The sequence below is a fragment of the Pelodiscus sinensis genome, chromosome 14 (assembly GCF_052426305.1).
Source record: "Pelodiscus sinensis isolate ZL-2025 chromosome 14, ASM5242630v1, whole genome shotgun sequence".
NCBI lineage: Eukaryota > Metazoa > Chordata > Testudines > Trionychidae > Pelodiscus > Pelodiscus sinensis.
This window is the reverse complement of record NC_143065.1, coordinates 24,166,048-24,193,039: the sequence shown is the minus strand read 5'-3', so window position 1 is coordinate 24,193,039 and position 26,992 is coordinate 24,166,048. Positions and strand designations below refer to the sequence as shown.

Genomic DNA, 26,992 nt, shown 5'->3' with positions numbered 1-26,992 from the left:
CGGTATCTCTGGTGCATACTCCTGAGCTGAGGAAATGGAGCAAGCCCCACTGAGAAGGGATTTTGGGGGAGGAGTCTTGTGTTATGCTTTTCCCTCCAGCCCTCGTTTCTCCAGACTTTTATCAAATGCACAGAAATTCATGAAATTTCTCATACAACGCACTTGTGCGTGCACACGCATAAAGTTTTGTCAGCTCACTGTTTAATTACCCAACAGACATTCGCTTGGAGACTTGTTACTTGAAGCACGAAGATGAAGAATGTACATTACAAGTAGCAGGCCGGCACCGAATGGATAGTTGCTGCTGTTCCATTGGTGCGGCATGGGGCCCTGAATGTGAAGAATGTCCTCTGAAGGGAACTCCTGAATTTGAAGCTCTTTGTCCCAGAGGTCCTGGATTTGCTACTAAGGAGAAAGACTTTATAAATGGAAAACCATTATTTAAAGGTATGTAAGGGGTTTTAATTAATTTGTAAAGCCATTGGGGGAGGGGAAGCAAACCTTGATGGCATTCCTTGCTTTTTATTCTTTCCTTACTCAGGTTAAAAATTCTGAGGAGTTGAAGTCTGCAGGAGATAGAGCTTGGATAAGGATGGAATGCTAACTGAGTTAGGATGTATGGCCAGACTTTTCAAAGGGATTTAGGCATCCTAAGATGCAGATAGGCACCTAGTGGGATTTTAAAATGTGTCTAAGCAACTAAACCTGGGCCCTAACCCACATTTGAAAGTTTCACCAGGTGCTTGTCTGCATCACCAGGCACCTAAATACCTTTGTACATCTGGCGTTGTCCCTATATAAATCGAAACAAAATGAGCATCTAACTTTTGGAATGATTATAGAACCACTGCCTACTGCACCTGATGTGTATGTTTAAGTGGCCTTTGAAATCCAGGGAGAAAGAGACTCCACACACCTTGAAAATCTTTGCACAGCTGATGGATGCTGAAGGAGAAACATAAAGATAGCTTCAGCTGGGCAAAAGTGAACCTACTCTAGATTCTGAGTCAGAAAGTTTGTTGGCCAAATCATTGTATTCTCATGGTAGAAACCGCATATGAAGACTTTGTTCATTTATATCATAATGTGATACTAGGAGTAAATTTCAAGCATCAGTGGGAATAATGTAGTGCCCATTCTGAAAACTTCTTCCCTTTGTTACCAGTTAGATTGGGCAACTTGGTGACAAAAGTGCAAGGGGATGTGGATGTGTTTGGAAAAAGCATTTAAAGAAACTAGTTAAACAACAAAACCAATGCTTTCATGTTAGAAAGGAAGGGGAAACCCAAATGCAAATAACAATTGGTGGTGGTTGTTTCAGGATCAGTTTTATAAACAGTTACCAGACATTTAATTATCCATAAAGAAGTGTGACATGTGCTTTTGTTTATGGCAATTATATTCTCTCTGACTCATGGACTTCTCATTTTTCTCAGAAATCAGGGGATGGAGCGATTCTTTTGGCAGTTTTCTTTGGCCAGGATGGGCATGATCCAGTGCCCACTGAAGCTAATAAGTCTTTCCATTGACTTCAGTGAGCCCTGGACCAGACTCTGTTAGATAAAGGGGGGGAAAAATAGCCATGAGTGACAAAAGAAACTGGGACTCAGCTTCATGTGTGTTGCTGCTTTGCATTACTATGGTGGTGAATCACTGTATGAATTATTTGCTGTGATCTCCAGTTATAAAAGGGGTGGGAGTATGATAAATGGGAGTCCCTGAACACTGAAGGTAGTGAGACCTTTGTATTGCTCATGTAATGACCCCTTATTGCATGTTTTAGGGACTATCTGGGCCTCATTCCTGCTGTCCTATGCATGGAAAGCGGCTTATGGGAACTTAGTAATGTGGTCTGTTAAGATGATGTGAAGTCAGGGCATTAGATCACTGGTTGTGTTACCGCCAAATCCTGCCTCCCAGCAGCCCCCTATTTTATGGTACAAGATCATAAAAAGAAAGGAGCTAGGAGGAATCTGGGGCTTTTGAATAGCTTTGCATTAAATGAAGGCCTCTGTTACAACCTAGTTACACAGCAAATGCTGCTAATCCTACTGTTCCTTCCATACTGGTTCTCAAAGTTCCACTCTCCCTAGTAATTCACAGTGTGCAATCACTTCACTCCACCTCCCTCTCATAGCATCAACTGTGAAGGTCTTTATGTTTATCCATAAAATCATAAAAAGAGAATGAACTACTTTAAATAAAGAAGCAGGACCAAATTTTCACAAGAGCCTCACTCAAATCATTCTCTACATTTGTTTCTGTACGGTGCAAGTACATTCTTTTTCTGATCCATTCTTTTTGTTCCCAGAATGCCCAAATGAAATGTGAACATGTCGTACCTCATTTTTCTCATCTGTGAAACAGTACTAATATGTTCCTATTTTTGTAAAGCGCTTTTGAGATCTAGTGATGAAAAGGGCTATCTGATTGCTTAAGAGGTTTTCATTCTTATTTGTGTGTGTGTTGGTTTTCATGCACAAAATTGTAGTTGCAGCTTTTAACAAGTTAGTCATTTATTGCTGGATATTCTTTTTAACTAACCTGGATCTCTTTCAATGAAGTTTGACTAAATTGGATGATTTCTGAAAATAACCAAATCTTTCTTTGTCTCATTTTTAGATATCAACGAATGTAAAATGATCCCAAGCCTTTGTACCCATGGAAAATGCAGAAACACTATTGGCAGTTTTAAGTGTAAATGTGACAGTGGGTTTGCTCTTGATTCTGAAGAAAGAAATTGTACAGGTAAAATCTTACCTGGTAACTTTCAGAACATTGTATTTAAAATTCAGATGTTGAATTCTATTTTAATGTGTTTTAAAATTATTTGTATTTTAGATATTGATGAATGCCGCATCTCTCCGGATCTCTGTGGCCAAGGCAGCTGTGTCAATACTCCAGGGGACTTCGAATGTGAATGTTTTGAAGGCTATGAAAGTGGATTTATGATGATGAAAAACTGCATGGGTATGTTCTATCTCACATACTAAAGATGCGGTGCAGAGGCTACATGTTGGGGTTGGTTTTGCAAAGTCTTGTTGATTCAGTTTCCAAAACAAAACCTGACTGGTTTCCTGATCTGGTTTTCTTTTTACTGAAAAGGCAAATGGAAGGTTTTGTTTTTGTTCCATTTCCCCAGTGGGTAAACCAGACTGGTTTTGGATTTGCAAAATCTTATTAGTCAAATCCATCATTTGGGTCTTTGGTTCATTTAATCTGAACCACTAAAGTTCAGGGGCTGGCTTTGGAAGAGAGTTAGGATAAAAGAGCCTGGGCTTGGCCTGTCTCCACTCAGTGGTTTGTTATTTCAACATGCTCTAGTTTTGTGCTTGAAATTTTCAGTTAAAAATAATAAAAAGTAAATGTTGTTACTTATCTCATTTCACAGCTGACCCTAAAGTGGGTGCTTAGGTTTTACTCGACAAATAATTTTGCTGTTTCTCTAGGGTGTCAAAGCACAAATGCACATAGGGCAGGGATTCTCATTTCATCCTCAAGAGCTCCATCTCCCAGCTGGCCTTACATGGCATCACTAGTAGCAGTGTTTGTATGCTTTGTGTCATCATTGTTAGTCAGGCTATGCCCTGAGAGACCCTGGTGTGAATCAAGAATAATTTTATGGAAACGAACAGAGTTACTTCTGATCGAAGCTTGTGTGATTAAGAGCAGAATGAGGCTCTTTGGGGGAGGAGGAGAGGAGCAGGGCAGAGCATGGCTCAGTTTAAGTGCTGAATAGCTATAGTATACATTTTAAATGATGACTGATGCAGGGCCTCAAAATATGTAGGAACAGTGCACAGTGATGTGAAGTGACAATTTTGAAAGTATGTTTCTCTTTTAAGAGTGTGCACACTAGTAAAACCTACCAACCTGCCCACCCACACTTAGGAGACAGGCCGTTTTCTGATCCATAATTGTAGTAAATGGGGTTCCAGCAGGCTGGAGCTCTTCCCCAAAATGAATCTTGTCTTGCCCTGCTTCCTCACTGGTTGAAACCCTTCCAGCTTGGCAGCTGGTGCTCCTTCTGAAGCCCCTTTCTGCAGCTGCAATCTGAAGCTGACTACTGGGTCCTCAGCCAGCAAAAGAAAGCTGGTGGACTTGGAGCTCATCTCTGGGTGGAGAGAGAACTCAAAGCCAAGAGGCCAAAGAGAGAAGTAAGGACATTGTCCACAAGGTAGGGAGGAACAGTTTTATTGATTCTCTGAGGGCAAAGGGGGTAAGTACCTGAGAAGAGGGTGTGTCTCTTGAGATATGGTGGAGAAGGATCAGCAACTGAAAGAGGTCAGAATACTATTCTCAAGAGCGGGAGTGATGCATAGTGAAGAGTTGCATATAGGCACTTTCAGACTTCCAAGGATCAATATGCACCTGTTCCTAGCATGGCTATCAAGCACCAGCACTTTCTTCTCTGTTGCAGGCAGGGCCTTTTAGTTCCTGCATTGATGTGTGTTCTTTTCCTTTTACAGACATTGATGAATGTCAGCGAAATCCTCTTTTGTGCCGAGGTGGTGTTTGCATAAATACAGAAGGAAGCTTTCAGTGTGAATGTCCCATTGGTCATCATATAGCTCCAAATATCTCCGCATGTATAGGTATGATGATGCCAGCAAATTGTGCACTGTATGTAGGTCATTCCTGTACTTGCGTTCTATGGCTCTAGCTATGCAAACATTTACGGCATTTACTCAACACTGTTGCAGTGCAGAGACTTACAATTTGTTACCTTTGTCTTTTTTGAAATAGACATCAACGAGTGTGACCTAAGCCACAACCTGTGCAGAAATGGACATTGTGTCAACCTGATTGGAAGGTATCAGTGTGCCTGCAATCCTGGATATAAGTCCACACCCGACAAATTATACTGTATTGGTAAGAACTTAATCCTCAGAGCATCTTTAATTATTAATGAACATAGACTATCAATTAATGCTTGCTACTTAATTAACAATAGTTGATGTAAAGAATAGTTTCTATCTAATAAAATACAACTTCATCAGATTCAGTAATCTCAGGCGCAGTGTCACAGCAGTGTGAAGTACCCTGAGTATGCACTTCCCTTTCTTTGAGATGGAGGAAGTGACATGATTATTTCAAATGTGACCCTTATGCCCACATTTTCTTTGCCATTTGCCCAGCAAACACGCTCAGTATTTACACAGCATCTTTATTTATTGGATAATTTTGCACGGTAAATTGACGGGAAGATATAAAAAACCCAATAACTTTGAATGTGACATAAAATGTAATAATGAAGGACACTTACATATATTGTGATACCCCTCAGATCCGTATTTTATTTCAGATTGAGGTTGCTGCAGTTGCATTGCATTGGTAGAGTAGAAAAGTGTGTGTGGTTCAGTGGCATGTATTTTTAAACTAATTTGTAAATATCTCTATTGTACACCTTCCTATTGTCAGTTTCCGTAAAAGCAAAAGTTCAGAAAGGGCTTGTACGCTCAGACCAGATACTGGGTATGAACAAATAGGAATGCACTTTTTGTGTTTTGAAAAACTTCGATGTACATGGCAAAAGAGTAGCTCTGATCCTGTCTGAGTAAGGTGTACATAGTCAGGGACTTTAGCCCAATCCGGTATATTTTTACATGAGCTACTCCTGGGGGGAATTCTGTGCCACTGTGCATGCATAGAAATTATGTCCTCCATAGATTTCTTTGCTTCCCCACAGAAAAATTACTTTCTGGCAGGGAAGCAAAGGGAAGCCACAGGAGCAGTCACTTGACCCTCCCCAGCAGTATATTTCATGTGCCCAGGGCAGCCAGAAGAGAGAGAGATCATTGTGGGGCACAGGGCAGGAATGGGGAAAACTCAGTTGGTGGGCCCTATCCTACTGAGCTCAGCTGTTAGCCCTGACTGGATGGGACTTCCTCTGACCCTGCCTGGCATCCAGTGTTGTGTCAAACCCACTGCCAGATTCTACCCTCAGCTGTAAGAAGTTCTGCAAATACCTCCCGCCCCACAACCTGCACCCATTGGTCCTTAGCTGCAGGGGGGAAGGATCATTGTACGGGGAGCTGCTCCCACACCCACTGAACCACCTACCCCACTCATACCAAGACCCTCTAGCAGATCCTCATCCACCCCTCGAACCCAACCCCCCTCCTGATGAGCCCCACTCCCCCTGTACCTAGACATCTCCAAAGAACCTCCCATACCTGGATCCCCACCCCACTGAGCTCAAATCAGCTGCACTTGGATTCCTGCCCCACTGAGCCTCCCCCTGCCCAGCTTCTGGATCCCACATTGAGCACCTTACACCCATACCCACTGCTGAGCTCTAGATCCCCCCCCCCCCACACACACACCACACTCATTGAGCCCCAGCCATCTTCACCTAGGCTCTCTTGCACTGTCCCATTACCTTTGTATCCAGAATCCCCCAACAAGGTCCTGGTCAGACAGATTCCGTCCCAACACTCCGACCCCCCCACAGAACCATTTCAACCCATTCCTGAATTCTCCCACACTAAGCCCCTCCACACTTGGACCTTGCCAGGCTGAACCTGCTTGCTAACATGTAGCGCAGAGGGGCAGGCCCTTAGGGTATTTCTAAGGCAAGCCCGGTCCTTGTACTGTGTCAGGATTGGGTGCAGCCTCATGGCTTAATCCATGTCTTGGGGGGGAAGGGGCAGAGGGTGCTGGAGAGTAATTTCCTACTTCTGTGCAGCCATGTTAGAGCCATCACATTTATCTGACAAATAAAATGTGCACAGAAATGTTAGAATGCCCTAGGGGTAACAAGCATTTCTGCTGACTTCAGAGGATTCAGCAACTATAGTAATGGGGACTATATGGGTGCCTAAATGCATATGCAAATAATCCTTTACTTCTGTGTAAGTACCTGCACATGCAAATGCAGTTGTGTAAAAAATTGAGCAGAAATTGTGTGGGCAAATGTAGATGCTGTATTGAAACTCCTTTTAAAATTGACCCAGCATGTATCCCTGAAATGTGCTTAACAAAAAAAAAAAGCTATTTGTTTTCTGTGTTTAATTTTCCTTTCTTTCCTTTTAGATATTGATGAATGCGACATAGGGAATGGAGGTTGTGACACCTTCTGTACAAACTCAGAAGGCAGCTATGAATGTAGCTGTAAACCAGGGTTTGCACTAATGCCAGACCACAGATCTTGCACTGGTAAGGTAGATTTGTGAGCATTTGTACTGACAGTTCTTTACTTTATATTGAAAAAGAAGGTGCAGTTTTAAGAATATAGATTGAAATAATTTATTCTAACTTATTTTCATTAATTCTTACAGTTCTCCTTGCACACTGCCTACAGGTTATGCATAATATATTTTATTTAGACAAATATTACATCAACTGGCTTTGAGTCACACCTTTGGGTCCACAGTCATAAGCAAATAGATTTTCGGTGAACAATTACGAGCCTGTTATAATTATCTGGACTAGTAAGAAGGTGCTAATGTAGCATTTCCCAAATGCAGCCACCATGGCTGCATGCAGCCATTGAGGACTTAGCTTGTCACCACAACCTCCTGGGTAAATCTGCTATGAAAAGTGATACTTGTTAATAACACTGTTCACAACATATTTACTAGCTAGAAATATGTGTATATGTGCATAGTTGTTTCTTTTTTTCCTAAAGCTAATTAAATATTTTGAGAGTGTGTGAAAGCAGCCCCCAGCAATAGTTGGTGGCCACACCTTGAGGCCACCAGAAAATTTGTCATGAGAACCTCTGCCCTGATGCCTGTTAAACTGGACCATTGTCCGCGCAAAACAGAGGCAAATCCTAGAGTATAGTGGCGGATTTGGGGCAGGGCGAGTGGGACAGCTGCCCCGGACCCCGCGCTTGCAGAAGCCCTGTGCATGCGCCGTGGTACCACTGCGCATGCGCCGTATCAAAGGGAGGGGCCCCGCGAAATTGTGCTGCCCGGGGCCTCGCGGCACTCTCATCCACCGCTGCTAGAGTAGGATTTGAAAAGTTGACTGTATTATAGACGAGTCCGCAGGCGGCTCTAGTCAAATCTGACCTTGATGAAGGGCCTAAAAAAATTATGAATTTGATTATCTTTGTATACATATTGCCTCCCAGTATTATTAGGGTTACCAACTTTCTAATCACCAAAAAAAAAAAAAAAAAAGAACACCTACACTTGCCCCTCCCCTTCCTTGAGGTCCCATACTTTCTCCAAGGCCTTATCACCCTTCTCTGTATCCCTCTGCTGCTCACTCACCCCCATTGTCACTCACTCGTTCATTTTCATTGGGCTGGTAGGGGTTGCAGTGCTGTGGGGCGTGAGGGCACCAGTTGCGAGTGCAGGCTCTGGAGTGGGATGAGAAATGAGGGGTTCAGGAGGAGACACACTTAGGACTCGGGGTTAGGGTGCAGGGGGTGGAGACTCTAGGGATATGGCCAGGGATGTGTAGGAGGGCATTCCAGGCTGTGGAAGAGTGTTGGGATGCAGAGGAAGGGGGAACGGCCCCAGCTGGGGATGAGGAGTTTGGGATGCAGGAGAGGGCACAGGGCTGGGTCGGAGTTTGGGGTACAGGAGTGGGCTCTGGGATGGGGCTCAGGACTAGAGCAGGGGAGTGGTACATGGTACATGGAAAGGGGTTTGGTGTGTGGACTCTGGGTGGCACTTACCTCAGGTGTCTCCCAGAAGTGGTCAATATATCCCAACAGCCTCTAAGTCGGGTAATAATTTTTGGTGGGGAGGCCAGTCCAAGATTTTGGAATGTGGTCAAGGGCTACACTTTTCTGTGTTGGAGGTGCAGGGTCTAGGATGGAACCTGGGTACAAAAGGGCGCATGGGGTAAGGGACTGGGGTGCAGGAGGCGGTGTGGGGTCCGAGAGGGAGTTTGGGTGAAGGAGATTGGGATGCAGTAACCTGGTACAGGGGATTGGGGTGTAGTGTCTGGGAGGGTGTTTGGATACAGGAGAGGATTCTGGACTAAGGGAGGAGTTTAGGAGGGGATACAAGGTCTGGGAGGGAGTTGTGACGTAGAGCAGGCAGGTGCAGAGGGTTTGGATGGTCACATAGGGAGGGAGTTGTGATGTGGGAGGGGCAGGGTGCCAGAGGCAGGCTCTGGCTGAGAAGAGCTCTCTCCCTGCCTGCTGCAGCCCCAGATCACTTAGAGCAACTTAACACTTAACAAAAACAAAGCCTAGGTATGTGGATGTAGTTGCAGTTCCCTTGAAGAACTTGGCACTTTCTCTTTGAATTACTGTTGAACTTGATTTTAGAAGCCATTTCCATCAACCACATGAGTGGGATCCTCATAAGGAACAATACTGTCTGTATTTGCTTTTTAAAGGATTAACATTAATTGCCATATTTTCAGCACCAGCCTCTTATTACAAGTGTAATATGGCATCCATAATTTTTTGCAACTATGAACCAAACATTAATTAGATGCCTCACCAAGTGTTTCTCCTACAAATCAGACAGCTTGCTAGCAATATACACTTGAGTCTATAATGCATTACGAGGAGAAAACAGCAGCCACAATCAAAGAGTTGGGTGCTACCCCAAATTTTAATGGGCCTCCTTCACAGTGCTTGCAAAAAGTAGTTTCTTCTGCATATTCAAAATGTGTAATTGTGCATGCAAATATTGAATTGCCAAAAAGGTACATGCACGATTAAGAATGTCTACTGAAAATTTGGTTCCAAGAATCTTATTTAACTAAATGAGTAAAGATGCACTTGGTTACATTCAGTAGCCATTGTGATAAATAGGTTTTACTATGGGACACTGAGTGACTGTATAAACAACAATATACATTTAGTGGCATTGTGGCTTGAGTATATGGAACAATGATTTTCAGTTTTCTCTATACATTGTTCACAAATGTCTTGTATTTGTAACATCACACATGACTAGAAGTCTTTGCAAAATATATTTCTCCATAACTGAACTGCAATGAGTTCCATTCATTATAATAGTAGGTCAGGTTGGTGAGGTTATGCATTAATAATCAGTTCAATTAGGAGAAACAATAAATTCTTTGTCAGCCAATTTTCAACCCTAACTGTTAATGTAAGACATTGGCAATTTAGCATATGTAGTTCTTTGCTTATAAAATAAGTTCTTTATGTTTGTGGTTCCCATCCCCATTTCCAGCACTTATTTTGCATTTAAATTCACATTCCATTTCCAAAACTACATTTTCAGGCTAATGTGTATGCCTGCATTACTTGATTAGTAGGATGAACAGTAGAAGGTCACCTTTTTTCCATGTAAGAGTCAATTGCCCGTACAAAAAATTTAGGTGCAACCATTTCTGTTTGCTGCTGTTAGAAATATAAAAAAAGAATAATAAACACAAGATTCTAGGACAAACAGTTAAACTGAGTTGGTGTTCTGCAGCTGCTTAATTACCAAAATCCACAACAGGCCAGGCTGATAGTGAGTTACACCCTTTCCCTCTCAGGGGGTTCTCAATTCATGTCCTTGTTTTGTTGGTTTTTTCCATTCAGTCACTGAGCAGAATCTTGGATCTCAACTGTGCTGGGATATGTTGCTGGACAAAGAAAAATCTGAAGAGCTTTTAAAATAAATTAATTCCACTGACTTTTAATAAATAGATCCTAGCATGATTGCAATAAAAAATAAAGTCTCAGTACCTGAGATCAACCCCAGTGATGGCTAATGTTTTGATCAAGACGATATTTTATATGCTGGAGAGTAAAAGGATATAGCCTGACTGGCCAGCAAGGGCAAAAATATCCAAATACAGGCAGTCCCCGACTTACGCGGATCCGACTTACGTTGGATCCGCACTTACGAATGGGGCTTTCTCGCCCCGGAGCTCGCAGGCAGCGGTCAGCCACCTCGACCTCCGGGGCAAGAAAAGCTGCTCCCGGTGCCCCTGGTCTGCTGGAGACCGTCCCCAGCAGACCAGGGGCACCGCGAGCAAAGCCGCAGCCTTGGCGGGGTCCCGCGCTTCTGAGGCTTTGCTTTGGCAAAGCCTCAGAAGCGCGGGACCCCGCCGCGGCTGCGGATTTGCTCCCGGTGCCCCTGATCTGCTGGGGACCGTCTCCAGCAGACCAGGGGCACCGGGAGCCAAGCCGTAGCGGCAGCGGGTCCCGCGCCAGAGCAAAGCCTCAGAGGCGAGGCACCCCGCCGCTGAGGCTTTGCTCCCCGTGTCCCTGGTCTGCTGGGGGGGGGGGGGCCGCAGCTAGTGTGCCTCCCCCCCCAGCAGACCAGGCTTTTGTTGTGGACCCTGGGGCGCTGCCGGTTGGTTCCGCAGCACCGCTCTGGGCACTACTGGACCAACCCGGCAGCACCCCAGCTGCTCTGCCCCAGGCGTCCTGATTCAGCCGCTGCTGGTCAGTTTCAGTAGCGGCTGAATCAGGACGCCTGGGGCAGAGCAGCTGGGGTGCTGCTGGGTTGGTCCAGTAGCGCCGAGGAGCGGCGCTACTGGAGCAACCCAGCAGCACCCCAGCTGCTCTGCCCCAGGCGTCCCCAAGTCAGCCGTTGCTGAAACTGACCAGCGCTGACTACAGGAAGCCCGAGGCACAGTTGCTCTGCCCCGGGCTTCCTGGAATCAGCGGCTGATCAGTTTCAGCAGCAGCTGACTTGGGGTTCTTAAGTTGAATCTGTATGTAAGTCAGAACTGGCGGTCAGTTTCAGCAGCGGCTGAATCTGGAGCCAGTTCCGACTTACATACAGATTCAACTTAAGAACAAACCTACAGTCCCTATCTTGTACGTAACCCAGAGACTGCCTGTAACTGGACCTACTTCTGTGGGAATTTTGTGTATGGAGTGGCTTTTTAAAATCACTTCAGGTCCAATATCTCTCTCACTGAATTCGTTGGCAAAACACTATCTGACATGAATGACAGAAAAGCTGAACCCAAAATTTTCAATTGTGTGGGATTGTATGGTGTGAAAAAGATTGTTCAGTTCTCCTACAAGTGACTTGTGTATACAAAACTTGCTTTTGCTCCCATTGGAATCAGTTGGCATTTTATATAAAGCTACATGTGGTTTAAATGAAAAGATTGACCATATGCATACATATCACAAAGCATCAAGAATTCTGTTTGCCATGATTTGTTGCAGTGCATTTCATGACAAGGAAACACCTATCTAACAAATGTGTTAATGTAAACTTTCCCTATAGATATTGATGAGTGTGAAGACAATCCTAACATCTGTGATGGAGGCCAGTGCACTAACATACCGGGAGACTATCGGTGTCTTTGTTATGATGGATTCATGGCATCTGAGGATATGAGGACATGTATAGGCAAGTGAAAACATCTCTCTTATAATCTTTCTAAGAAGCCGTCTTCCATAATTAAGTGATCAAAGATGATAACATAACTAGATTTATTTAAAATATGTAAGCTAATAAGAACAATGAGTGTCCTAAAAAGAATGGTGAGCATCTAGGTAATCCGGTATTTTGACATTACCCAGCAAGACTACAAATACATTTGATGGATACATGTATTTGATGAGAAGAGGTTTTTGCTTTCACGACTGTGCAAGTTGAATGCTGGCTCAAAACTGGCAAACACTAAAACTTAAAAAGCAGAACTGCTGTATTTTGACTAGCTATTGCCACATGGACAGCCCCTATTTTTGTCACTAGTAGGAGTCACCTGCATTTTTTCAGAAATCTTGGCTGAGTTAGGGAGTTTAGGAGGTAAGATAAGCTGAATAGGCCTTCTCTCTTTTGATCCCATTCCAGCGTGCCTCTGTGCTGCTCAAATCATAGATAGCACTGTAGGAAGGCAGATTTACAGATGAGTCAGAATCAGTATTTTGGCCAAAAAGTTGGCCGAAGGACAAAAGGTTGGAGTGTCAGCTCATGTTATTAGACCAAAATATTGGAAGTAAAGATTTGCTGCATGTCTGGATGAATAGAATTTTACTTCCGATTTTAAAATTGAAACACACTTACTGCTTTTATGAAACATCAGTGCAGAAAACAACAAAATATATTGAAAGGACAGATAAAATGCCAACCTTATCCTTAGTGTAATGTAACCCTGTTCAGTTTGGCCATTTGTAATTATAAATGAATGTTGGAATTAAAGATCAGAGAGCCTGGGAAATAAATACCCAGTGCAATAACATAATAATAATAATAATAATAATAATAATAAATCTAATTTTGAAAATGTACAGTATTTTACATTGCTGAAGAATACTTAATCTAATTTATTTTTTTCTCTGCACGTGTAGACACATTTTTGTACCAATTCTAATGTCTCCAAGATACTGGGTTAGTTACAGCCTAAACATTTTGTAAAATCTGTATTTTCTAGATGTCAACGAGTGTGACCTAAATCCAAACATCTGTCTAAGTGGAAGCTGTGAGAATACAAAAGGTTCATTTATCTGTCATTGTGATATGGGATATTCAGGCAAAAAAGGAACCACAGGCTGTACAGGTAAATTTTAAAGTTAATAATTACAATCTTCTGAGTCTTCATTTCTCTTTTCTAACTCTTAAAACCTCTCTTGAATCTGTTTGATTTCCATTCTCAGTGAAATGTTACACTGCACTGTGTTTGTATGGCATATTGTTGGGCTTGATCCTTCTCCCATTAACGTGAATGACAAATATCCCATTGGAAGGCAGGTTGAGCCTATTATTATATGGTTGTTGGGATGACCAAAAAGAACATGTAATTCAGCATAACATGACAAGACCACATGAAGGCCACCACATTGGATGTGGATTAGATAACTGTATACTGAATATACAAATAACAGGCATCCGTTCCAAATGTTATTTTGGCAACCATTAGTGGCTTTAAATCTATTCTAAAATATAGACTCAGTTTTTGCAAAGTGGCAGCAGTACAGATACTCGACCAGTTGAATTATAAACATATTTCAGTGAAAACAAACTATACATTATTTCATGTTGGCAGGCAGCCAGCGATCAATGCTGAGTTTGAAAGTTAAAGGCTCAGAGAGCAATAGTATTAATAACACAAGATGCTAGTATCTGAGCCAAGGTGTTCAGAGTCATGAGCTTTGCCCAAAATATGAACACAAACATATGTTTAATTTACTTTTGAATACAGATTAAACATAAACACAGTACTGGCAAGCCCTTCTGAGATGAGTATATAACCTGATAAGTCTGTTCTTATAGAATAATATTATTCATGTTGTACAATAGGTGTCAAAAATAGATTATGCTGATTTTTTTACAGCTTACATAGAACAATGGGGTAGTTGGAGTTCTACTTGGTATATTGGACCCTGCCTGAAGTTATGCATTCGTAACAGCTGCCTATTACAGACATGTGAACTGATCTAAATCCAAAGAGTCCTTGATTTTTACCCTGTAGACCAACATTTCAACATTCTTTGTTTCTACTCTAAATTACACCAAAATATACAGAGCTTTAGATCTGAAGACTTGAAAAACCTTTGTGTTGTTGAGTCACGCCCACTGCAGCTGTCGCTCTCAGGGAAATGAAAGGTGATGACCCAAATATTGGTTTGTGACATCTGCAGGGCTACACTGATGGGTTAGAGCTGCCAGGAAATACTAAGTAATTGGTAGGAGATGGAAGGGCAGATATAGGCCCTATAGGGAAAAGATCCTGGGGTATTATTTGGAGGAAAGTTTCTGGAAATTCCTGCTATATTGGTGACATCTAGTGTCGGCCAACTGAGGAAAAAAAACCTCACTTGAAAACTCATCCATGACAGTGTTGGTTTACTAATAGAGTAAGTCTGAGAAATCTTTCCCTTCCAATCCCATCTTCTGATTCAAGCATTGATATGCAGCTACAAAGAACCAGCTGTTTCTGGTACTTCATTTTTCTGAAGTGTTTCATCAGCCTTTTCCTCTCTTTGTCCTTCAAGTAACCACTCCGCCCCTTCCCTTACTTGCCCATCCTACCTACTGTCACGTCTGCTTTTTGAGAGAGAGAAAGAGAGAAAGAGAGAGAGAGAAATTCCAGCATGAGCAGATAGACAGACAGACAGACGCACACACACAGGCGTGCCAGTTCTGATCCAGCTAGAATGCCAAAGCCAAGGCAGTGTGAGTGGAAGGAGAGGCTAATCGTTCTGAGAATGTACTTGTGCAAGCTTTGTCAGAGCTAGTGTGGGTACAGCTCCTTGAGCTGGAATTTATATCTCCAGGTCGAAGCATAGCTACTCTCTCAGAGGCAGAGTTAATTATCTAGTCACAGCCAGTGCGGGGGAGGCGGGTTTACCACTCTGAAGAGAAGCCAGCAGAATGCAGAAGGGGGCTGAAATGTCTTGGCATCTTAAGAGCAGCATCTCCCTGCGGGGAAGAGAGTGGCAGTAAGGCAGGGGTCTGAAAGCCTGAAGAGTGTTTGCTTTGGCTCTGCGGGTTATTGGGCAGAGAAAGTGTAGCAAAGCAGGGGGAAAGGCTTCTTGCAGTCCACCACAAGGGGCGCTTCTGTGCAACTCTCTAGTTAGTTCAGCAGCTCGCTGGGCGGAGGGCTGAAGTCTGCACAGACCTGCAATTTGAGTACAGGAGCAGAAGGGGACAGGCGAGCCTTACACGGAACTGGTTTTGTATACAAATGCTTGGTCAGCTGGTGACCCAGTTCAAGCAAGAGCATTACTGAAGGAATCAGGGTAATGGAACAAAATTAAATGAGAAACAAAACAGAACCCCTCATAATGCTAGAACAGCTTCACTTGAAGGCTGATCCCATTCTCACTGAGTTCACCCAATAGTATTCTTTGCCCAATCACAGCTCACTGGGATCAGCATCACATTACTACAGAACACACAGCTAATGGGCAGCAACTGAAGACAGAAGCGGAGTAAACACAAGAGCTGGCAGTGTGTGAAGATGGTGGGGTGTGGGCTCAAACTGAAATGAAAACATCCTAAACTGACAGCCTAGGAAAGGGATGATTATATAATCCCCCTGTGGTCAAAATGTGCACATTCCTGTGCATTAAATTAAAAACTCTGTTTGTCTATAGAATGTTGAACTCTCCTATCATTCTCTGCACAAATCTAGTGTCACCACTGGATTTCCAGTGTGTGAAAAGATAAGCACTGTGGAAGCAGTATTTAGTGCTAGTATCATAGAAGGAATTCTACACTTGTGCTGAATAGTGCCATGGTCACAGTGCTCAGTTCTTCCCCTCTTGAAGACAAGTAAAAATCATCCACTTCCTTAAAAGAACAAGCACTCTCGTGGAAAAAAAATTACAAAAATGTGTGTGGAGCTTCAAAGGGGAGGTTCTCTGTTCCATGAGAACAGCTAAATAATGTCCTCTGGGTTACATTACAGTTTTGTCTAAATATTTCACCTCCCTTGTCATTACTGATTGTTTCCATTTTAACAAATAAACATGTTGTTTTCCCCAATCATTTAGCAGAATTCAAAATCCACCCACTGACTTACATTCCCATCCCACACAGATGTTAGATTTTTTTTCCTTTCAGTTCTCAAGTAAGAATGTGGAGAGAGTTTAGGAAAACATTTTGTTTTATGCAAAAATATACATAGCCAGTGAAGCCAGTCTCAGTGAGTGCTACAAATATTCCATTTTTATTTATGAATAAAACAGGCTTTCCCATAGCTGAATTAGGTGAACTGATCTTAATTTTTCATAAAGAGGGAATGGAATATATTTGCTGTAGAATAGGGTTGTGGGTCAGGTATAGAAGTGCACAGATTCCCTTCCCTCATTAGAGATTGTCCATCTGTTTGCAAAATTTCCCATCACTTTGAGTGTGCACATTATGTTCCCTTTCATATATATTCTTTGTGCTCATGCACAGGTAAAATCCTGTATTGGCATAAACTCACCTTCTCTTTGGCTTCAGCTCTGTGTGGTGGGTGAGGAAGGAAGCTCGAGTTTTCTGCCTTGGGCTCCAGTGAGTCTAAGGTTGACCCTGCCAAAGCCCATGCTCCACCACATGGGCTAAAGTCAAAGCCTGAGCAATTTAGGTTTGCCAGCTCTGAAGAGAAAAACCCCACTCCCACCCATCCTGTGATGAGGATTAGATATAAAGGAGCAGGTCAGTAGACTGTTAATTACTGCATATTTGAAAATAAAAACATTGCAAAAGAGAACAATATCTGATATAGTAAAAGCAAGCACCCAGCCGTGCAGCTGTCACTCAAGCGTAGTCCCATTGACTTGGAGTAGCCCTAACGTTGCAGCTGCATTCATAAGCCTGCCTCTTTCTCGTACTGGCTCCTCCTCTAGCCTCTATCCACTAAAAGCTCAGTATGCCTCAGTCTGGTGGCAAAGGACAACTCAGCGAAACACATACATTTCCCCTTCGGAATTTGGGAGCTGGCAATGTCAAATCCAATACTAAATAATTATGATACATCCAGAGAGGGAAATACAGAAAGCCAATGGTATACGTCAAATGAATTTTCCCATGTAAAATTAGGAGAATGATTACAGTTATGTTGGATAAAAAACAAGATAGTTCCCAAAGGAAGGTAATGGTTTCGTAGACCACTTTCTGTTTGCCAGAGTCAGGCAATTAGGGGGTTAAAGTCCCCCTCCCCAGGTTTCTCTAGTTACATCAGAGCTCAGTTGAAATTCATCCTCTGCTTTGCTACACAAATCCATTTTCTGCAAATTGCTTCTGCTCACCCACCTGCTGATATGGGATTTTCTCCATCAGGCAGAGACCCAGGAGGACACATGCCATGTGACTTTTATATGACCTTCTCCATGGGATCTGGGCGCAAACTCAAAATACAAATGGGAACATAAGTCTGATAAAGTTGGCAGATTTGCAGAAAGAGACAGTAAATAATCAGAAAACCCTTTTACTAAAGTTTGCAGACATGAAAATAATTCCATCTAAACAAAGCTGTTTCATTGGTTGATACTGGATTCAGTTTACTCCTTTAGACAGTATGCGCCAGGCCCTCTAGTCTACTAAGTCCAGTGAAGCCCCTAATGTGTAGTGTAAATGATTCGTAGAACCGTTCATGGGTTCAGTGTCTGAGACTGAATGTATAAGTTTTCATGGTCTTTCATTAGCTTCCATGTGGTACTGCTGTCCAAATGTAAAAAAAACCCTCCATTTATTCAGAAGGTCTGGCCTCCTTCAGCCATAGCTCCAGCCAGAACTGGTAGCATGGCTCCTCCCACTCCATAGAGGTGGAGAAGAATGCACATGATTCCCAAAGCATGAGCAAGGCTCTGATGATGGACTACTAAATAGGTCTTTGCTTTCTGCCTGGGATTTTCAGGACATGCAAAAACACACACATGTAATTGTTGTGTGCAATCGTTGTGCATGCACATTGTGTTATTTGTTCATGGAGTGGCCACTTTTGTGAGCATAAATGCAGTAATTACACATTCTAATTATGCATACATATTGTTGCTCATGCACAATTAGAAACATTTATGCCTCTGTGATTAATGGGTGATACCTTATTTATTACTTAATTCATGAGAAAAATAAATATTAAGAGAAGTGAAAAAGAAGTAAAATAGCCAATGGTAAATTGAAGTCTGTCAGGGACATCTGTCAGGGATGGTGTAGACGGAGCTTGATCCTGCCTTGAGGGCGGGGGGCTGGACTCGATGACCTCTCGAGGTCCCTTCCAGTCCTATTATTCTATGATTCTATGATTCTAAATGAATACTGACAGTTTGTCCTCATTGGGCCTAGAATTCTATAATATCAGAACTACCTGTTACTTACCATGAGCATAGTCAACTGTTATAGTCAGACAGCTCCCTAAGGGTATGTCTATGCTACAAGGATATTTTGAAATAAGTTATTTCAGAATAACCCCTGAAATAACTATTTTGAAATAGCACATCTTCCAGGGAAGCCTTTAGTCTGGGGTGGGCTCCCCTAATGTGAACATGTTAACATGATTTGGAGCCCCAGGAAGCACTAGGGAGTAATTACTTTGAATGGCCTGGGGAGGAGCTATTTCGAAATAGCAAAGTGTCCACACTACAACTATTTCAAAATAGCTATTTCGAAATAAGCGTTATTCCTTGTGAAATGAGGGTTTATTATTTCGAAATAAGAAGCCTGTTATTTTGAAATAATTTCAAAATAACATGCTTGCTCTGTGGACACTCACCTTATTTCAAAATAACTCACGTTATTTTGAAATAATGCTGTAGTGTAGACATGCCTTTAGTGTTAATGAGAGTAATATGATTAGAAAGATGAGAACACGTGTGCTGCGGTATGGTGCACAGTGGGACAAGTTGAGGATGCAGTGCGAGCCTTAGATTGAAATTTCTTTGTTTTACTTGGCTTCCCACAGCTTTATGTTTTAAAGGGAAACTTTCACACTGGAGAAAATTTAGGAAAACAAAGAGTGTTTATACAAATCAGTGACTCGACCCCACACTCTTTATTCTAGTAAAAATCTAACTGAAGTCAATGGGAATTTTGTTGGTGTAGAGTGTGGTGTCAAATTCTGACTTGGCTAGCACTTTGTTATATTCTCTTTGAGCCTGGTTCTGATATTTTTCTTTCAGCTAAGTGGTGCCTTACTCCAGGAGTAGCCCCATGCAAATAGGTGGAACTGTTTGAAGAGTAGGGCATTTCATACCTCAAGGAAGGGTGGCAGAATCTGACCCTTTGCTGTCCTGGGAGAGATCTCTTTCAATAAAAGCATTCCCTTTCAGAGCTCGCTTTCTCTTTTGTCATCCTGAGAAGCCAGAATTTAATACTCATGGCATCCTAAAACCAAATTACGGCCCAGTATAAGTGGGCACAACTCCCATTGATTTCATTGCCCTTTCACACACAGCTACCATTAGCCGGTATGGTTTTTTGGTCATGGAAATAATTGTGGTCCAGGTTGGTTCTCTAGGCTACAACTACATTGCAAAATAGCTATCCTGCATCTTTAACAGCAAGCCCGTTATTTCAGGCTCACTATTCCAACGTCCCTGTAAACCTCATTCCAACATGTCAGGGACATTTTGGAATAACGAGTTATTTTTAAATTTGGTGCTGTGTAGACTGCACCAAATTACAAAATAAGCTATTTCAAAATAAAATCGAAATAAGAAATGCAATTTGCGTAGCTCAAATTTCATATCTTATTTTGAACTACAGTGCAGTATAGACGTAGCCCTATAGTCCATCCTTCCTTTGTCTAGCATCAGCTGTGGTCCAGCATCCCTATGGTTGGAGCACTTACAGGGAAAAGCCTGGCCCTGTGCTCAGCAACTCATCCTCCCACCTTCCCAGAGCTTCTAGAGTGCCGTAAATGAGCTATTTGTGGTGCTCAAACACAGAGAGGGCAGGGGGGAAAGGAATGGGGATGGAGGAAGAGGTAGGAGCAGCGGCTAGGGTCAGGAGCACAGCCCAGCAGCTGTGAGGCTTGGTGTGCTCCTGCAGGGCTGAACTGTTGGCCTCCTGCTAAGGGACTCTAAAGTCTCTCTCTCTCTCCCCCCCCCCCCTTCCTCAGAGTGGAGCCCCCACAGCTGGCGGCAGCAGAGGGGCTGGCATTGCCATCCCCTGGTTCAGCAAATTCCCTGGACTCTTCCAGGAGATGCTGAATCAGGGAGGTACAACCTGTACAGTCAATTCAGGCTTATGATTGCACCATGGGATTTATAGAAAGAAGATGGCAGAACAAGATCTGGGTTAAAAGCCTATAACTTTGAAAATAATGTAAAAACTGGGATGAGTTTGATAATTTGTACATCTACCAGTTTTCTTCTGAGGCTCTGAAAGCCTTTTACATACAACAGATAGCTCATAATATCCCTGTGAAGTTGATTCTATTAGGAAACGTGTCTTTAAGTCCTTATTCTGCCTTTATTCTGGCAAAACTCATTCAAGTCAATAAAATTGTTTTCTAAATAAAAGCTGAGTAAGTCAGGATTTGGATCAAAGCAAACAGAAAGGTATTCCTGTGGATGATACCTATGAAAGGTCTCTATTTAATATAGATATGCATGCATGACTTTCATTCTGGTTTCATCCAGTAAAGGATGTAACTTTCAAAATATGCATCAAGTGCACAAAAAAAGGCAACGGCAGAAGAATGCTTTGAGCATATCTAGTGTGATTTAGTGCTTCTGAACGATAAAGAGCACATCCTTCAAGAGATGGTATTTCCACTGTGAGTCAGTGATGCATACCACTTAGCAAGATTGGACCATTAGACTACTAAATAGTCAGATATCACTAGATGCAGGTGAAGTGAATGTCCATTCATTCCTTGGCATAGTGAGACATGATGAGAAAATCAAACTTCCAGCCTCTAGCTTTATAAATGCAGAACTTGATGAGCCTGAAGCTGTACATAATTATTCTTTCCTTTAACATGGATGGATCCTGCTCCCATTGGTGTCAATGGGAGCTGGACTGTGTCTGTGATGTGATGATATTGGTCTGTTTACTATTTCTGAAGTTGCCTTACAAAATTGAATCTGTACCTAACATAACTGTAGCTTAACTATGGCATGCAAGTTTCCATTTGGTGTTTACTGGCAGTTTAAAAAATTCTTGGCAGAAGAATCTGGCATGATGTGTTTTTTTTATGCTGTTGTGTTGTGCTCAAAAGGTTATAAAGAAGCATGTGATCACTTGACTATTTCAGAGTATCAAATAATCAAATACAGAGCAATCTTAATATCATCGGTAGTTTAACAGCTTTTTAAAAACAATCATATAGCCTTTAAAGATGCAGACTCCTTGCCTGTTTTTTCTTGTCCCTATGTATTGTAGCTGACCTCTGGAACTTCTTTCTAGCTTTTCCCTTCACTTTAAGCCAAAATTAGCCTTCTTGACCACCCTTAAGATCTTTAACAGACACTGGTTTCCTGCCTAGGGTAATATTAGCATCTTACAAGTGTCTGCACATGATTAAGGAAAATATGTTGTGTGGTTATTCACCTTTTCAAAAACTTTTTTTTATAAAATGGGTTCAACAATCTGGATCAATGATCTAGACTCAGGCTACCAGATTTAGATGTGGATCTGGATCCCAACAACCAAATTTTGGACCCATCTAAATATTGGGGTTATTCATCTCGGGTAGGGTCCAACAGAAAAACTTGGACCCTACCTCCTCTCCGTTGCTCTGAACAGAGGAGCAAAAATAAAACACATCAGTCTCAATACTGTTACCCAAACTGGGATTTAAATTGCACAGTGAAGGGAGTAGGCCTACATGTCATTTGTTCCCTCCCTTTTCACTTATAGCACCTCTGGAAGGGGGAAGATCTGGGGCATGGATTCTCTTGGTAGGTATCTTCCCCTAAGGACTATAACATCTAGAAGGTTAATCCTTGCTTAATTTGAGGCTGCTCCTCGCATCACTAAGTTACAAACCTTGGCTGCCAGTTCCTCTGAAGGGGAGTTACTGTGCACTGAAATTAAAAACCAGAAAGCCAGAGCAGAGAGGCAGTAGAGCCACAATAACAAACATACTTCTGGGACTGGGGGCAAAGATATTTTAAAGATAATGTTTCAGAGGGGTAGCTGTGTTAGTCTGTAAATTAAAAAACAACCAGTTGTCCTGTGGCACCTTGGGATATGTCTACACAGCAACATTATTTTGAAATAACTTTAGTCTGCGTCTACACAGCAAGCATTTTGAAATAAGCTAGAAGACTTCTTACTCTTGTAACCCTCATTGTACAAGGAGTAAGGGAAGTCAGAGGAAGAGTGCTGTGTTTTGAAATAAGTGCTATGTCGATACTCCCTATTTCAAAATAAGCGATTTCAACATAAGCTTCACAGTTGACGTAGCTCAATTTGCGTTGCTTATTTTGAGTTAAGCCCTGCTGTGTAGATGCACCCTTAGGGTATGTCTACACTAGACCCCTAGTTCGAACTAGGGAGGCTAATGTAGGCATTCGAACTTGCAAATGAAGCCCGGGATATTTAAATATCCCGGGCTTTATTTGTATGTTCCCATCCGGTCGCCATTTTTAAATCCCACTAGTCCGAACAAACTGCCCGCGGCAACACGCGGCAGTCAAACGTTAATTCGAATTAAGTCCTTAGTTTGAATTAACTGTTACTCCTCGTGGAAAAATATATATAGTATCACGAGCTTTCTGTGAGGGACTGGCATTCGGTACACATATGTATCTTTTCTATTGATATGTTTGTTTCCAGTAGTGCTGATGTACTAGCCACTCTGCAAACGTAAAGGAGGGCACAAATATTACAGTCTAAAAGGCAAACAATGGATAGAGAAAAGGAGTACAAGGAAAGAAAGCAAAATGGTCAAGATAGTATTTAGACATATCTTGATGATACAATAGTTAGCTCATACTTCTAGAAAATTAGAAATGTAAAACTCTCCCCAGTTACTCCTCTCCCTTAGTGGCATTAGATGGAAAATTTCTGGTAGGCATGATAGTTGAAGCATTGAGATCCTTGGGTTTGGGAATTCCCGTGGTTCCTAGTCAAAGTCCCCACCCATTTTTTCATCTCCCCCAAGAGGAGAATGGGTTAGGTTTTCTGTATGTTAAATGATGCAGAGTATTTTGCCTTCATTTTTCCTTTCTACCGGCTGTTCTGCAGAATGGGATAATTTGGCCTAAGCTACCACTAAATGCAGTTAAAAGGGCTGGGAACAACTGATAGAAAGTCTAAAAGGCTTGATGTGAATTCTAGACAGTTTACATCCTGTATGGAAGCAGAACAAAACACAGCTAGAGTCCTAGGTTACAGTAAATGTTGTAAAAGCCATGGCTCATGCATGTGAGAGAATTCCTGCAGCATTTGTTTTAGTTACCAGAAATCATTTCTGAAAACATTGTCTTTGAGTTTATACATTCTCCAAGTGCTTATTTTAAGCACTGGTTTTGTGTTGTGATAAGGAAGGAGCTGCATTAGGTTTGTTTTTTCTCTATATACATTTTTATATGCCCAAGAATCAAAATAAGGAGAAAAGAACAAGTGCTGAAATGGAAGGTGCTGGCAAGCCTGTACGGTTGCGAATTAGTGTAGCTCGCCATATGTTGTCTTCAGGGATGGTGTCCTTTTCTTCCCTTTGTTTAGGGTTGGTGAGCTGGTAATGAATAATATTCCTAGAACACTAGGTCCTGTGCTTTACAATAGGACCAAACATAATGCACCAAAACCTCCCTCCCTATCTTGCTTCCATTTGCTTTGTGTCACTCTGGCAGTGCAAATATCTACGTCACTGGTTGGTGAGGGATACCTTTGGCATGGAGGAATCTGCTAGTGGAATAGGGGGGATATGATAGAGGTCTATAAAATCATGAGTGGTGTGGAGAGGGCCGATAAATAAAAGTTATTTATTAGTTCCCTAAATAGAAGAACTAGAGGACACAAAATGAAATGAATGGGTAGGAGGTTTAAAACTAATAAAAGAAAGTTCTTCTTCGCACAGCGTGCAGTCAACTTGTGGAACTCCTTGCCAGAGGAGGCTGTGAAGGCTAGGACTATAATAGAGTTTAAAGAGAAGCTAGATAATTTCATGGAGGTTAGGTCCATAAAAGGCTATTAGCCAGGGGATAAAATGGTGTCTTTGGCCTCTGTTTGTCAGAGGCTGGAGAGAGATGGCAGGAGACAAATCGCTTGATCATTGTCTTCGGTCCACCCTCTCTGGGGCACCTGGTGCTGGCCACTGTCGGCAGACAGGATACTGGGCTAGAAGGACCTTTGGTCTGACCCAGTACGGCCGTTCTTATGTTCTTATGGAACAGAGCTGGCATATAGCAGCAACTCCATTGATGGGGTAGGGAGTGTGCCCAGTATTGCGCTCCAGTGATCCCTTATTGGAAAAAATGGCCCCTTGGAGCTTGTGACAATGCAGTGTAATTTAGGGCAGCCCTGAAATCCCAACAACCCCTGGAGTGTGGGTGGTAACAGTATAATGCAGACTTTGCCTCCCTTTCGTCAGCTTTCATTTACTGTTCAAGATATAGGATGGTGGAATGTTGGTGTCTTACTAATGTAGGGTTGCAAATCTTGGTCCTGGCACCAGGGCTGTGTGTAACAGGTTTTGACAAACAGCTTTCCAAGCCTGTTTTAGGGAGATAGAATTTAGCTGCTCTAGCAGTCTCCATGCCTGCTGTTCCCCTTCTTTCTGGAGGCCAGCACTCTTCCATCATCACACCAATGAAACGGACAAATATGGACTCCTCGCACTGCGGATGGTACTGGGGCTTTCGAGTTTAATACATCATAGAGTTCATAGGTGCTACATGCTTCAAAAGTGCTGTTTTAAATAACTCTCCAACCCCTCACCGTGAAACAGAACAAACAATAGTAGGCCAATATAGGTTTGAAATAGCCAACTATTCCACAGATTTTCTTTGCGTGAGTCTGTTTCTTTTATGCCTCGTTCTTAAATGTTATTAGCCATTTGAAACAAGTTAACAAAGAAACATAGTCTTGCTGGATATAAGGAAAGTTTGACATGTGAGTTCTTTCATACACACCCCACCCATGTTTTTACAGATATCAATGAGTGTGAAATCGGAGCCCATAACTGTGACAGACATGCCATATGTACAAATACGGCAGGGAGTTTCAAATGTGAGTGCAGTTCAGGTTGGATTGGCGATGGCATCAAATGCTCAGGTGAGTTTCATACATTATGTCTGATTTAGCATTGCAAGCCATCAACAAAAGTGTTTAGACAGCTGTGGAAAGCAAACTTTAAAATAAATTATCACACATGTTAAAGATGTCAGTTTACCTTACACTACAAAGGAAAAATTCACCATCATGTGGCACACATGTCAACATGCACAGTTTCTCTTGCTTGGCTTGCAAGACTGGTGGAAATAGTTTGTGGCTTGGAAGGATAACCTGACTCCATTGAAATGAATGGGTGTTTTACCATTGATTTTAATGGAGCCAGGATTTCACACTTTGTCTTTAAGGGATGAGTCTTGGTGGCTCTTTCCTGACACAGACATCTTAGCAAACTTTCTTAGCTAGGTTGCAAATATGCTGGAAGTCCTGTTTTCCTGTCAGAAGAATATCTGAGTGGGGAAGGGAAATGCCTGTTGTGAAGAGAAGAAAAAAGAAATCTCCCTTTAAACTGAGAGAGAACAGCTGGACTACCCTAAACTACTGAATGCACCAATAATAAATATCCAGTGATGAATGTCGGGGTATTTTATTAACATCTGTTAAAACATGTCAAGTAAAAAAGTCATAAATGTGTGTTTTGTTTTTGTGATAGATTATTTAAAGTAGTTGCCCTGTGCCATGAACTAAGAATTTTAAAGCTTACATTGATGATGGATTTGGTTTTACTAATGCAATTTTTGTTATATTAAAGATCTGGATGAATGCTCCAATGGAACACACATGTGCAGCCCACATGCCAATTGTAAGAACACAATGGGCTCTTACCGTTGCCTTTGCAAGGATGGTTACACAGGGGATGGCTTCACATGTACAGGTGAGCTTTTTTAAGTGATGCAACTGTCGGTATATAATACCCATGTTTCTTACGTCAGGCCCTTGGGCAAGGTGGGGGTGAGTGGCTCAATGCTCCCGGAAGGGATGTGACCATCGGTAGAAGGGACGAGGACTGGGCAGCCAGCTGTCAGCACTGCCTTGAGCATGCCACACCGGCACGTCCCATCCCCACCCCTCACACCTTAGATCTGCCCGGAGCATGCTAGGTGGCACTCGGGCAGCAGTTTAAGGGAAGTCACCACCACTGCCTCAGTAGCAGCGGCCAGGATGCCAGGCCCTTTCAATTGCCATGTCCTGGGGCAGTTGCCCCTTTCCAACCACCCCCATTAGTGGGCTTGCTCTAAGCGACTAATTACAGGGAAAATTTACCCACTACTTATGGGAGATTCATTTAAATATTCAATCTGAAGTCAATATTTACAACCTAATTCTAAAAACCTGATCCTGCAAGCTTTCTGTTCTCAGAATTCCTAATGAATTGAATTTTTAAGTGTGGATCAATGACAGGATCGGGATTGGGAAGATGAGACATAAGACCAAAGTGTTTTCTTTGACACTTCCTAGAATCATGTTAAGTTGTATTATGTTATATTGTGTTGTGATGTCTCCCATTTCAACTAACATGACATCATCTGCCATGGAAA

General features: G+C 42.4%; 1 protein-coding gene across 2 annotated transcripts in view; it reads left to right on the top strand.

Moving 5' to 3' along the window:
- Positions 1 to 26,992, top strand: part of FBN1 (fibrillin 1) — a 221,505-nt gene that overhangs the window by 134,566 nt on the left and 59,947 nt on the right. For both annotated transcript variants that reach the window (XM_006135061.5, XM_006135062.5), the window contains exons 25-34: positions 217 to 447; positions 2,623 to 2,748; positions 2,842 to 2,970; positions 4,470 to 4,595; positions 4,747 to 4,872; positions 7,036 to 7,158; positions 12,120 to 12,245; positions 13,273 to 13,398; positions 25,374 to 25,496; positions 26,206 to 26,328. In XM_006135061.5, coding sequence (XP_006135123.2) covers positions 217 to 447; positions 2,623 to 2,748; positions 2,842 to 2,970; positions 4,470 to 4,595; positions 4,747 to 4,872; positions 7,036 to 7,158; positions 12,120 to 12,245; positions 13,273 to 13,398; positions 25,374 to 25,496; positions 26,206 to 26,328 — 1,359 coding nt within the window. The remainder of the gene's footprint in view (positions 1 to 216; positions 448 to 2,622; positions 2,749 to 2,841; positions 2,971 to 4,469; positions 4,596 to 4,746; positions 4,873 to 7,035; positions 7,159 to 12,119; positions 12,246 to 13,272; positions 13,399 to 25,373; positions 25,497 to 26,205; positions 26,329 to 26,992) is intronic.